Source organism: Pezoporus flaviventris, unplaced genomic scaffold (assembly GCF_033815535.1).
Source record: "Pezoporus flaviventris isolate CSIRO_AGI_PZ_B2104156 unplaced genomic scaffold, CSIRO_AGI_Pfla_v1 ptg000013l, whole genome shotgun sequence".
In the NCBI taxonomy this organism is placed as follows: domain Eukaryota; kingdom Metazoa; phylum Chordata; class Aves; order Psittaciformes; family Psittacidae; genus Pezoporus; species Pezoporus flaviventris.
In genome coordinates this window covers 22,043,156-22,057,895 of record NW_026892561.1, presented here as the reverse complement: position 1 = coordinate 22,057,895, position 14,740 = coordinate 22,043,156, and the positions used below count along the sequence as shown (strand labels likewise).

Genomic DNA, 14,740 nt, shown 5'->3' with positions numbered 1-14,740 from the left:
CACCATGCTATGTAACTACAGCCCATGCCCATAAACCAGCCCTATATCTTGGGGCTCATGGGAAAGGAAAAAAAAAAAAAAAAAAAGCTATGGGATCTGAACTGAGTTCCTGTAATTCAGAGACTTCAAGAAAATTATTTTTGCTTTGCAGGTGCTTAGTCAAGACAGTACCCTTTCACAGCAAAGCAGGGATGGCTCAGGCTCCCATCCAGGCTTTTCCACTACAGTTCACTACATTCTCCACTGATTTAGGTAGTCTGGCTTGAAATTGCCTAGGTACTTTGAGCCCCTTTTCCTTCTCCTGGAAAGCCACATTACAGTTCAACAAAGTTTCCCATTTTTAAAGTTTTCTATCACTTGGCTCCCAGTGATAATTATATGCTCATTCAATACGTTTGTTTCTTGGGTTTCTTAGCCTATGACTGGCCTATCTCCTGCTTTCACCTCCAGAGCCATTAGTTACTGTTTGGCACACTATTCACTAGTTTTATCCATTCTATATTTGAGTTTGGTATTATCAGAAATGAGATCCGAATCTCTTAATTAACATACACCTGACCTCAGCCAAACAGGTCTTCACTCAGAACTTCTCTCATTTCATATCAGTTCTGGACCCAAGAAGAACAGTATTGTCCTCCCCTTACTGCAAAATAAGATGTTAGTAACAGTCCCACTGTCACGCTTTGTGTCCCAGAGTTTTGTCTAGGTTTCACTTGTGGAAAACAGACAATGGAACTATTTATGGACAAAACAGACACTGAATAAATAGCACTAAAAACAAGCAAAGCAGGCTGGAGAGTTTGAGGAAATGAAAAGTAATAACCCAGGCAGAGGAGCTCAGTTACTGGCCACTCCTGCATCCCTCAGCCAGCAGGATGCACAGGAAAAGCAATGAAAGAGGCTTCTGCCATGACTGCCTCTCCAGAACAACATCATGACAGTCAGCCTTTGGCTCTTATTTGCTGAAATGAGTGCTTCACTCATGCATCACTTCTGCTAAGGGCTTCCCCACACACCAAAATCCAACTCAAATATTGTATTGCCATTGACCATTCTCCTTTAACCACATCATTTTCCCTAGAGTGGTTAATTCACCACACACAACACACAGGAGAAAATCAGGCAAGCTCTATGCAACACTACTGCTGCTTAACACCTGCTCCAAGGAATTTGCCTTTCTATTTATCTAAGGTTAGGCCTGTATATTTGGCCTCAAGGAAATCAGCAGAAGGAACGCTGTGCAGAAGATGGAAGCTACAACTGATTCATCTCTGTAATTTCTCCTCTTACCTTTCATACAATTTAAAGCAATCCCTCTCTGCTGGGGTTTTGCCCTCCTCCCCCTTCCAACATTAAGGAAACCATGTGGGACCAAAATGCTCAACCAGAATCTAAACATTCAGTCTGATTTTATTAGGAGCGGTAAAGCAATATAAAGCACTCTGAAGTTCTTTCAGAATGGGAATCTGTAATGTTTCTTTGGGGAAGTGTCAAAATGAGATGAGTCAGCATCACTGGAGCATTTTCCCCCCATTTTCTTCCAAAATGAAATTTCAGCAAAAGACCATAATGTATCTCAATACTAACAGACCACCTCTCACAAAGGGGAATGTCCCATCCCTGTGCCTCCAGCTGGCATTAGGTGGAACATAGGACATTACTAAATATCCTGTGCAACCAAGACTAAGAGAAGGCATTTCTTATTGAAGCATACTCATTCTTCATTATTTGCACTGCTATTATTTAAGACAAGGAACAGCCAGCTAGGAAAACAGGATTAGATCCTGCTGTTACAGATTTGTCCTCCGAACTGTCTCTTGCTTGAATAGGTGAAAGCTTAAGTCTGACCCAACTCATTCCAGGTATCAATACAGAGTGCAGAGCAGCAGCCCGCCTGTAGGAGCCCCACTGTGGTACTGTGCTAGGAAAGTCCAAGAAACACAGGTTCCTCAACAGGATTCCAGATGGGAATCCTGTCCCCCCAAAAAAGCCACAATATTGAACTGTCCCAGCTCTCCTCATCTGACAAGCAGTCTGGGTAGCCCCACCAAGTGAAGTCATACCCATTTCTAGCTCTTACAACATCCTGAATAACCCTTGGACCAGTGTGGGCTAGCACTGGTCCTGCCCGGCTTTCACCAGTCACACGCAGGAAGGGAGAGCTCGCTCTGCTGCGGTGAAAGGAAAGCTGAACCTTTGAAGAGCTTCTGAGAGCCAAGCAGAGCAACGTGGATGGCAGCACATCTCCAAGGAAAAAGGAACCACTTTGCAATTGGTAGCCATGTTTACAAGCTCCCATGCTACCAGGGTGGTATGCCAGGATGCCAGCCAGGAGCTGTATTATAGGAATGTTCAATGCAAGACAGGAATCTGCTCCCAGGGGCTGGCACTCCTCAGCACAGCTGCTAACCTGAGCATCCATTTTGCTCCCTCCATGTTTATGAATAAGCCAGGAAACAGGAGAAGTTTCACATCTCCCAGTTAATGCCTTCACTCAGTGAGCCCCTTTATCTACTCTTCCTCACTGGCTGTTTACTCTGGAGGGAAATTAAAGGCACATTACATTGCGTTCCTGCTGTGCTTTGCCTTTGGAGACATTTCTCTCTCTCCACTGACCTGACTCCCTAATGATGCATGTAAACTAAGGAATTCCCCCAGCAAGTATCCTTGCTTGCAAAGTGTGCAGAAGGAACATGTCCAGGATACCTGCCTGGCCTATGTGTACTTCTGACCAGATCAACTAGCCCCACTGGAGGTCAATTAGGAATTAAAGAAATGGTGTGGGCTGGAGCAGGTTTAACACCCCAAGCCTATTAGGGGAGAGAATGCAGCATTATTGATTCCAGCCCTTGACCTTGAAACAATGTAAATAAAAGTGCAGCAACCCTAGACAAGTTCTAGCAAAATAGTTATAGCGTTTCAAGCAGATTAAAAAAAAACACAGCATACATACTTCCCCAGATGCTTGTTTATTATTATGCAAGACATGTTTATTATGCAAAATGGTAGAGCAGAAAAAAAAGCAGAGAAAAAGAAAATGCAAAGACATACTGAGCTCTTAAAGTGACTTGGGTTTTTTCAATGCTGTTTAGATTTTTTTTAATTGTGCATAATCATTCCCTTATTAGCAGGAATCTTTGAAGTGATTCAAGCTCCAATTTCAGCATTTCAAACTCAGAGGTTTATACTGTAAAATCATACTGAGCTCTCATAAGCAACCCATTTTTTTTCTCTGTATTCTGTATCTCAGCTAAGGTTTTCTCAGTCTTTCCACTAAATTATGTATTGCATTTTGCCATTTCAAAAATAATTAGAACTTTGAGCTAAACAACGAGGAATATCTGAGAGCAGTACATTTCAGAAGAAAAGTGTTATGCACTGGGGGCAAAACCAGTCCCAGCTGCAGCACCACTGAATTATACATATCGTCATATTGACAGCTGCAATTTCAGTGTACCTGGAGTGATTGGGTGAGCCTGCAGAGGCTCTAGAAGCCCCATGATGAGCCTCTGCTCCAGGAGAACCACGTTTGCTTCTCAGATGAAACACTTTGCATGTACTCTTCCCCATGCCCCTGTGAAGCTGAGGTGAAAGAGAGAAAGCTGGGTGGCGAGGAGAGAAACTTCACAGAGAAAGGTTATACAGGAGTAGAAATTAATTTGGTGTTGGAACTATTAACTCCAGACAGAGACAGGAGAGCATATTCTATGCTTTTTCCTGTTAAGATTACGCTGTAAACTCACAGGAGCAGGACGTACCTCTATTCTGTGCTTCCCTGTCCTCTGCAACAACCGGCCTTTGGTCTTATCTTCCCAAGCCACTAAGCACTAAGACAGTACAAGTAATACCCACTGCCCTTCATTCATTCCGTATATTTTTACATTTTAAAATGCTAACAGTGGATCCTCAGAAGAATCATGTCACTCCCTAGAACAGCTGCTGATAAAACCCTTCATGCACTATCAGGGAATTTACAGCTGTTCTACATTACTAGAAATCAAATGGGAACACACCGAGTCTGTGCAAGCTTGCTATGAAGACTGTTTTGCATCCTACTGTCTGCAAAGCCAGGTGTCTCAGGTCATGACCTGATTTTTTTTCACCTCCTAAGCACCTCCCCAGCAGACCTCAGAGGTATTAATAAGCTAGTCTGGAAAAAAAACTGAGGTATCTAGTGTAAGTAAACAATGCACAAAAGCCACAAACAGCTGCTTCCCAAGCAAAGAGGGGTTGGCACCTAATGCATTTAGGCCTCTGAAGCTGGCTAGGGATCTGTGGCTGGCTGCAACTCAGCAACCCAACCCCACACTATCCCTACCTATCCCTAACTAAAGAGGTGAGGAAACTCACTGCTAAAGGTAAAAATGGGGCCAAGCATTTAGGAAGGTCTTCTGCAAAGAGCCTTCTCCACAAGTTTGGCTTTAGAGGACCCCACTCTGTACTGATTGGCACCAGAAAGACATTTTCCAAGGGCTGGTTATTGTAAACCCATTCAAGAGCCCATTCACACAAACTCAGAAGGAGCTGGCACAAACCACTTCTGAGGCCAGGCTGATAATAGCCTCTGGTTTCATCCAGGGCGGAGGATGTCAGCCAAGGTCTCAGCTGACTCAGACAGATTAAATATCACCAGAAAAACACCAAACAAAAAAACAAAACAAACCCACAGCAATGATGTGTTCAGTTACAGCAGCCACAATCTGGGCTCAAGAAAAAACAAAACAAAACCAACAAACAAACAAAAACCTCAAACAAACCACGTTTCCCTGGACAAGTGCATTTTATCTGAAAGCAGACCTGGGCTTGAGGGTGTTGTAAGAAGTCCTAGCAGGACTAGGCCTGGGACAAACAGCAGGGGAGGCAGCCAAGCTTTAGCAGTGGATCTGCATGAGTGAACAGAATCTATGGGGAATAGTCATTTTATTTTTTTTTTGTTTGTATTTTCTAGAAATGGAGAGAGAAAAAAATAGGTGTATGCACAACACCAAAGGAAACTGGCCTGAGACACAACAAAGCTGTAGTTTAGAGTCTGCTAAACAAAGGAACAGGGACAATGTGTCCTTTGGTGTGGGCAGCCGTCAGGTCCAGGTAGCATGGCCAGGGATCCTGCTCACCTCAGAGATGAATAGACTCGAGTCCTGCCAAAGTAATTCCCCAACACAGTCTTCAAGACTGACACAGCTGTTCCAAATGTGGGATTGGACTGGGATCCTGGCCCTACAAGGAAACTGCAGCATCCAGAAGAGACTACTTGGACAGTGTCTTGGTCTTCAGTTAAACCACAGCAAAGACACTGAGCTCTTCTCAGCCATATCCAGTTATTTTATAGGATCCTGGTCTCATCCCTTGGTTTTGATGCTATGAGTGGTTTCGCCCACACTCTCTGCTCCTAACAGGCTTTATCTACAAATTTTCATTTTTTCTTGCCTTGGGGTCTGTTCCAAAGCACAGTGAATTCATTGATATACTGCTGCAAGACAGAGCCACTAGTCAATACAAGAAGAAAACACTGTCCAGCAAGTTCCATCTCACTGGATGGAATCAGCAGCATCTATTTACTGAAAGCAGAATCCTCGAATCATATTGAGTAGTTTAACTTTTACAAGTTCAGAGATGAATGCCATCAAGCCGTAGCACATAAAAAGCTCCACTTCATTAACCACTGGCCATCAGTGCATCCTTATTCTTCCCGGATTAACCTTCCTACTTAAGGCAGGAACACTTGCTGGGAATAAGCAGGGCCCATTAAACCACCCTCAAATGCATACATCTATGATCTGGTGCCTAACAGGGCACTTCATACGATGAGCAGATGTGTTTCCTGGACACACGGTCCTCCTGCTGCTCACCACCTCTTGGTATGTCCCTCCCATTCTCCCTATTGTCTCACTATTGCTAGCAAGAGATATTTTTTCTCTGCATCGTCTTTAATCTCTCAGCTGTCAACTTCATATTTCCAACCTTCCATTTCTTCTCTTACCTAAGCCTCACACCCTTCTCTTCCTTACACTATTTGTTTAGAAAATACTGACCCCTCATTGCTCCAAAAAGATCCTCCCAGGCTGGGTGTGGCTGAGACACACACTGCTTTCCTGCAGTCCTCATTTACAGGGCACCAGAGATATGAGGTGCCTCAGTGCTGGGCCGGGACCCTGTATGCCCAGCACTGCACAAGCGCAGGGCAAAATGTCAGTCTGGACCCTCCTGACTATGTGCCTAAAGGGAAGCAGGCATGATAATGCAGTACCACACCACACTTAGTATTACCTTTTAGGCTCTGATAGCTTTACAAAAAGAGGAAGTTTTCATTGTTAGTAAACCAATGTAATTTATTTAGCAGCAGTCATTTAGGTTTACTGGGCTATGAAAGAACAGGAAGCGTCTGGCATCCAGAGAGATCCAGATTGATCTCTCTGTCTCTTCTTGACAAGCAGCCAGTTTTGAGACCTATCTCACCAGGCATACTAAAACATCCACTTGCTGTTTTCTACCCTGAGCCACTGGGGAAACAGAGCTTTGTTACCTCCTGAAGGGGAAAATCGCAACCATATGAGCATGTTTAAAACTAACCAGGAACAAAGTTGGATGGTAAGAGTCAGGAAAATTCGCGTACAAGCAAGTCAGACTGTTGTCCTTTCAGTGGTCCCATCTCCATTCTCAGGTATGCTTTTAATGCTATGTAAATGCCTAGACAAGAGCAGAATCACTGCACTGTAAATTTACACAAAGGCAGATGAGATTAGAATCTCAGCTATACACTTTAAAGATATCATAACTACAGAAATGAGAAGTGTATTATTAACTATCACTTTTTACTATGTAGAACTAGAACAAAGTTATTTCAAGCATAAAAAATTCTGGCAAAGTGCTGCCATATTTAATAAATCACTGAATCAATTATTCACTGTGAAAATCAATTACTTACTTCAAATAAGAATCTTATGAATAACCTTGTGCCCTTTCATGCCATTTAAGAAAGTTATAGGGGAATTAGTCAGTAAAAAAATGCCTCACTTATCTTTTATGCGCATTAAAAAGACCACACAAATACAGTGAAATTCTGCCAGCAGAATAGTCCAGAATCATTTTAGTGAAGTCAGAGTATCGCTGTGGATTTACACTGCAGTAAAAACACAGCATTGGGGCACCACCTATGATCAGTTATGCAGGCGCAATTCAGAAGAGTTCTATTCAGTCCATGCCATTTTGCAAACGTGAAACCAGAATATAACCAGCCAACCACACAAACTCCTCTACAACATGAACTACATTAAGTAACTACTCAAAGAAACACAAAGTGTACCCTCACAGGTCAGGAATTATTGCCATGAGTCTCCACGGAGACACTTTAAAGTGAATATTGCATGGCCTTGCAGCAGCTCCCTGGTTCCTGCTTTTGAAGATTTGCTGATATGTGACCATTTCCAGAAAATGCTGCAAGTCCCAATGCAGCCTCCTTCCTCCCACCTACAAAACCAAAGCACTCCAGGACCCCAACAGTGCAAAGTACTTACTGAGCTGTAGAGATATCCCTCAGCATTCATGGCAACATACAGACCTGCCTTCACCCCTTGAATTGCCACCACACGAAGACCCACAGGAATTAGATTGAAAAGGGCTGTGGAAAGAAGAGAAAAGCAAAGGTTATGGAGACACCACCTTTGTGCAGCCAGTGCTGCTTTTTGCCCCAGGGCCAGCCCACCCCACTCCTGACATTTACCAGAAGATACTGGACTAGAATCAAAAGTCCTGCTTCCAGGTACAAGAAAGGCCTGCAGCCATGGGGCCAGTGTTGAAGGGAAATTTTTTAAAGTGCTGAGTTTGGCTGCCTCCCAGAAGCTTTACCACACCCATCAGTCTGTTTGATCACTGCCTTTGCAATGCCAAGGACTTACACATGCACTCAAGTTAGCGCATCTCAACAGCTTTTCATGGGCTAGCTGAGCTGTGCTAACCGCCCATGGCAAATGCAACAGCACAGCTTAGTGTAGTTCACCCTGAAACACATTTTAAACCTAGACACACTTTCCTGCATTTGCCATATGCTAAAAGAGTACACAGACAGCAACCACAGCCAGAAGGATAAAAATTAGCTTGACTTTGTGTCTGTGTGACCCCTGCTGTCAAGGGAATGAAGAAACTCAGGAAGAGACAGTGCTCCACTCCAGGACCTGAGCGCTGTTGCTTATTTAGAAAGCCACACTAGACAGGATGGAACAGGATAAGACCTTGCAAGACCCAATTCCACTGCAATCTTATTGATTAAAGCATTGCAATCACTGTCTCCAAATTTATTACTTTATTGCTTAATTCCAAGTAGATCCTGTAGTTCACTGAAAGACCTTTCCCAGGAGCATATACGTTAACGTATTGTCAGGCTTTTGCTACATTTCTGACACAATGGGCTCAAAGAGGAGAGGACTGTCAGTGTTGATTGAGTACTGAGGCATTAGCATGTTTTTTTCCTACTGAGATTTCTAGGACAAAAGTATCCAGATGTTGTAGGACTCTATGTATTTCAGCTTATGAATAGCTAACTAGACCTTGTCCCATGTAGCTCAGGATATGGAAAGATTGTTCACAGGGCCAGGCAGAACTGTGAGCACAAACACAATGGAAATACTTCACTCAAGGTCTCTTCCCACTCAACTACGCTGAAACAGTAATATTTTTTTCTAGTTCCCTAGTCCTGAGGTCAGACTGCCCCTTCCACATTCATAAAGCATTTCTCATGGCTTTTTAACACTCACGTATTTACTAAAGCCTGCTCGAAACTTTGAGCTTTGGGGTGCTCAAATTAGCCCAGGGCAGATCTGTGAATGGGGAGAGTGCAGAGGAAAGACTGAGTGACAGAGCATGCAGTGAAGCATTCTTTTTTTCCAGCTGACCTTTAAGGACACTATCCTCTAGCTGATTCATTTTATAGATCATGTACAAAGTTTTATGCCTGACACATCACACTGCAGCAAGCATAGCACAAAGGGGTTTTCACATAATGGCTGTAGGAGAAACAGTCCTTCTCACTGTGCCATCTCACAGCCGTTCCTTCCCTGGAAGATGGACTACTGCTGATTTAATACCAGCCCTGAAGCATAAAGCTTTTGCTGAAACGGTCTATTCAAAATGCTATGGTTCCTCAGGCCAGGCTTGTGTTAATCCTGCTATGACAGGAGGGACCAGAGTCCAGTTCAACAGGAGACTGGTTAGATGTGCATGTGCTAAGTAATGCATGTATTTAACTCAACCATAAGATGCTTCTCAAGAACCTCCCTCATGTACAGCCTGTGAATTTCTGCAGAGGGGAGGAGACAGAAGTTTTAGCTAATATGGAGAAAAGTGGGCGATGGGAGAACTGAAACTGTGGCTTTGTCATTTCTTTGCTACATAAGCTTGAACCAAACTACAGAGATCAAACTACAAAGTCTGATCTAAAGTCCCAGGATTTTTTTGCAGAATTTCTTAGAAGAAAAAGTAGAGCCCAAAAGGTCTGCGAAATGTAGTGGGACCGGTTACATTAAACCTGAACTCTCGCTGGATTTGCTTAAAGGTCAGAGGTGGATCCCTTTTCAGAAGTAAAACCTGAAGAGAGCACAAGAGATAGAAAGCTACTTTGCTCTAGATATCTAACGGGTGTCTTGACAGAGCTAGTTTCAGGGATGTCTCCAAAAAGGGATTCACAAGTCTCAGATTCACATCAATGCCCTTTTTTCTCACTCAGTTCCCAAGGACAACTGCTTAGCTCCCCTTAGTTAGCTGCCCAAAGGGAAGACACCTGGAGTCTAGTAGAAACAAATTTAATCTCAGTCCCTTTTTATGCTTTTAAGCATCATATTCAGTAAAATATCAAAACGTGTGCTGAATTCTTACCAAAACCAACGGTAATTTCTGTGATTTCACGGGAGGATGTCAACAGATGCATATGGCAAATGAAGTCCATCCTGAGTACTGGTCTAAAGAGCTGGAGTCAAGGACAGTGCTGCTTTGATATTGTCCCCAGAAGACACAAACACACCCCAGCTACTCAGCATTAAAGAGCTGTGTTATAGTGCATTTCTATCATTGAAAAACTCACTAAGCAAAGTAAGCTTATCGCTTCCTCACTACCATGAATATCTAAACCCCTCTGCAATTAACAAGTGTATTTATAAGCAATTCCCCTTCCTTATTTTTTCCTCCCATTGAAAAATGGAGCATATTACTGCTAATAATGAAACAAAATGGGCATCATCATTCATTCCCTACAGCCAATTTATCTTGTATGGAAAACTTGTGACAGACCATTCAAAGCATTCAGTAGGCAGCAAGGTGGTAATACCCAGAATTAGCGGGTGAAAAGTTCCAATTGGAAGCATCCACATCTCCAAATCTCTCTTTCCACCTATACATGCAAAGGGAGAATAGGAACAATCCTGCTGTGCTCTGTGTTACAATAGCAAGACCACTGCCAGTTCCCAAGCTCCCTGACACCCTGCTGCAGACCATGGGAGCAGCACCCACAATCACAGCTTTTAGGCGTGAGCATCTCCTGCAACACAGCACAGAGTAGAGGAGCAAGTGAGCAGGCAGACAAGCAGGATGACATGCATCTGACATAGGTAACTAGCAGCTAAAGAAGTTTCAGGTAGCACATATCTTCCTCTATTAAAAAAACAGTTTGGGTCAATCAAGATTTTGCAAATTCTTAAGCGTTGTTTCTGCCCTTCAATCTGGAGATGTGTTTGAAGAAATTGAAGCCTTTTGTTATCATGCTTCCAAATAAACGTTTTATCTTGTTTTAGAATAGATTTAAAAGCTTATAAACTTTATTGTAAGAATGTAAAATGAGGGAGGAAAAACCCTCAACCAGCCTCAAAAGCAGTATGGCTCATTCTTTGTCAGGAAAAAACTTTGGTTAATGTGAAACAGCAGAATGGGAAAGAGGACTAACTGTGGTAAAGTAGGACTGGACACATATGTGCTGATGTGAAAAAGAGAAAATTTAATAAATGCTTCAAAACTCTGCTGCAAATGGTACATTTTCTATGCCATCTGCAACTTCATAGAATGAACATACTCTTACTTCATGGGCAGAAGAGAAAAGAATTAGGACATTGAATTACTTCTGCATATTTTCCTTCATTACATCTTACCATTTTCAGCCATTGGCAGATTTACACCTGACTCTGCTTATTGATCATATTACTTTTAGCATGCTAGAGTCCTAAACTCTTTGGCCATGAGTATGCTGTTCACCATTACATTATGGCAGTTTATCAGCTGCATAACACATTTTTAAAATGTGAATGCATACTTAGCTATGTGTCTGGACTAGCTTATTTACAGAAATAGATGGGTAAGGTAAGATGTGCTATACTTAAGATGTGGGCTATATGCTCAGCTGATATAAGCAGTAGTAGTCAGAGGATCTAAACTAATTTATACCAGGTGATTTGTTCTGGATCAAGACATTTATGCTGCACAAGAACTAATGGGAGATACAATAGGCATCAGCAGCCTTGGTGCACCATGAGACAGGGAGGTTTAAGATCATGAGAGAAATGAGGAATGCTGCTAAGACGATCAACAGTCTGTGGTGCAACATGTGCAGTTACTTCTTTCGTGCAACATGAGAGAAGAAACTCGGGTTACTATTTATTAGCTTAACTCAAAGAAGGGAACACAATGAAGCTTCTCAGAGGGACACAATGAAAAGACAAGAAGCACTAGACAAAAGCCTCAAAGAAATTATGACTGGTTGCAAAGAACAATTTGTTACAATGAGAACAGTGCAGCACTGGCACCAGATAGGTTATGAAGTTATGGAACAGCTCATTCCTGAAGACATTTGAAACAATTAGACAAGGCTCTGTGCAGCTGAAGATAACCCATCTTCAAGGAAGATGCTGAACTGGAGACCTCCATAGGTTTCCCCAGTCTTAATCTTTTTGTGTTTGTTTCCGGAAAGCCTCAACAATATCCTGGACATGCTGGTCTGTTTCCACTTGTTCACTATAGTTGACCTATCCTTTATGTACTGTATATTTGCTAAGGCTTTTCAGACATTCAGCAGGATTATGCTAGCAAACAAGAAGTCCCGTTGCTCTTACAAAGAAGGTGCATTACCTTGCTCAGCCCAGGAAAGAGGAATAAGGATGCAAATACAGCAACAGTCAGCCCTGAAAGACCATTTGAGATCACTGATGTTGGAAGGAAAAAATACTGCCACAAATAAAAGTGCATATATAACATTACTAAGAACACAAACAAGGGCCTCATACACCATGGAATTGTGCTCAGATTAAAAGAAAATTATTCATATATCCCAGTGCAAGTAGGCAGAGGATCTGTCTTCTTGCTTACATTAAGATGGCGTGCCTTTAAATGCATGGTATAAGGAACAGATGTCCCAAGCGCTTCTTTCGCGGGAAACTGGCTGGATGCCCATTCAAATGCCATTAGAACTTGGCTTCTGGGTTTTCTGTTGGCTTTTTTGTTGGCTTTTTTTTTTTTTTCTTTCATTTAAGTGAGAGGAGGTGGAAAATAAATGCCACCAGCCTCTCAAGAACACACATAAAATAGGCACCAGATAATTAATTTAAAAATTGCTGAAATATTAGCAGTTCCTGGACTTTTATTTGAACTTTTAATTGCATGAGACATATCTGAGGGACATGTCGCTTCTCATTTTAAATGTTGATTTTGCCAGAGTAAATCAACCTAATGTATTCCACGAAAATTAAGCTTCCTTTCATAATGCTAATTAGAATAATCAGCATGTGGCTACAGAACAGAGAGTAACGTATAGAACATGGTGCTCACCGTGTATTTAACTGTGTTAAGATGGCTTCTGCATGGAGAATAGATGGCCATCCAGGGTGGGAAATATCCTGATATGGCCGTCCAGATTGCACTTCTCTCCCAGTGCATGTGAGTTAACCAACCCTCTTCAAGGATATGGAAATATTTATCTACTCTTTGATGAGTTTTGCCTTTGCAAAGAATACTGCACAGATTTCAGACAGGCTGATCACTTCTGGAGAAGTATTTTAAAACAGAAAATATCAGTGATGTAAATCTGTAAGCTGTTCACTTTGACAAGTGAGTTTTGACTTTTTTCTGGCCAAAAATTGAGATGTTTGGAGGAAAAGAAAAGGGGAAAAAAATAGTGAGTATGGTTTATTTTGGCATTTCCAAAATAAAAAAAAATGTGATTTTGTTTTGAAGCTATAACTGGAAGCTTCATACAATATAAAATGCTGACTCAAAGTGAAGATTTATAAAGGAGAACGTGTGGTAGGAAGTTAAACAAAACTGAATAATGTACATTCTTAATTTCATTTTCAGGAGCCAAATATTATCATGTTGAATTTTTCTCTCTTTTGATATCCCCTGAGATCAGGGGATGGGGAATTCTTTGTCTTCAATCTTTTTTTCGAAAACTTGACTAAAATTTATGACATGGCCCATGACTTTGAGCAAGTGGCTTGGCACACTTCAACTAGACACCTCCTGTCCTACCCCAGCTGCCAAGGCAGAGCTGCCACCTCACCAAATAAATTTGCACTCTAGATGTACCCTTCAGCCCATCTATTTCCAGCCAAGATGACTGGATGGAAGTGGCTTACAAGTACTAAGCACCTTGACAAACTGATCCCTAAGATTTCTAATGAGATAAGAGCTGTTTGGGGCCCAACCTCAGTCATGGGCAGCTAGTGGCAGTTTCCTTCATCTCCCCTGCCAGCCTGAAATACTGCAGAACTGCTCTTACGTTTTATTCCCCTGATGTTTACCTAAATTCATCCCTGCTTCAGTCTGAGCTCATTACTTTGTTGTTCAGTTCTCAATGATAGATGAGGGTAATGAATCCCTGTCATCTCTAGCAGCTCTTCCCGTGCCGTTGACAAATAGGCCTCCAATGGGATTTCCTGCAGATTGAGAACATCCTATGTCTTCTTTAAGAGAAAGCAGCTAATACGACCCACACTGGCTCATCACTCCCTGACTAAAGCCCACTGAAATCATGCCACGTGTTGGTGTCTGCTTGAGAAAATCAAAAGGCCAGACTTTCCTCATAGGAAGGGACCTGCTCAGTCTCTAATGGAGTAAATGTGTGTGTGGGGAGGTCCACAGATTCCCCTGCTCCAGCACAAATTAGAAGCTCTGTCATTGCAACTTGCAATACTTCATTTGTTCAACACAAGCATATGAAAAAAGAGGATTAAAACCTGATGCATCTGCCACAGTCCAAGTTTCAGATAAATGCAGCTTCTCGGGTCATTTCACAAGGGCTTTGCCAGTCTCCCACTATTTCAGTTGCCATCTTCCCAAAGCTCCTCTCGTGCATGGGCTCCAGCCTTGAGCTGGATGCAGCAGAGCAGCCACACCACACACAATGCTCCTGTCACAGCACTCTGCCAGCATCTTGGGGATAGGGCAAACACCATAGATGTGGGGCTGTAGCCAAACTGCACCTTTGTCCAAGTTCAGCTTCACATGACAATGTGAATGTCCTCTCTATGTGTGTTGCATCACTTCAGACAACCCTCACATGCATCCCAGATGATGCCTTCAATCCAACCAACAGCTTCTTTGAGTTAGAACAAGATAAGCCTCCAAATTAAGTAGGTTTCTCTTTCCACAGAGTACATGCAGTTTGCTTCTATCAATCCTACCACACAGATGAACGTGTGTTCATCTCTAGTAGTGACTGGGAAAATACCTTCTATGCCGTCTATCTTCTAGGCTATCTATGATGTCCTAC

General features: G+C 42.4%; 1 protein-coding gene across 3 annotated transcripts in view; it reads right to left on the bottom strand.

Moving 5' to 3' along the window:
• FGF12 (fibroblast growth factor 12) overlaps positions 1–14,740 on the bottom strand; it is a 229,372-nt gene that overhangs the window by 66,589 nt on the left and 148,043 nt on the right. For all 3 annotated transcript variants that reach the window (XM_061452137.1, XM_061452138.1, XM_061452136.1), the window contains one exon: positions 7,515–7,618. In XM_061452137.1, the coding sequence (XP_061308121.1) occupies positions 7,515–7,618 (104 nt within the window). The remainder of the gene's footprint in view (positions 1–7,514; positions 7,619–14,740) is intronic.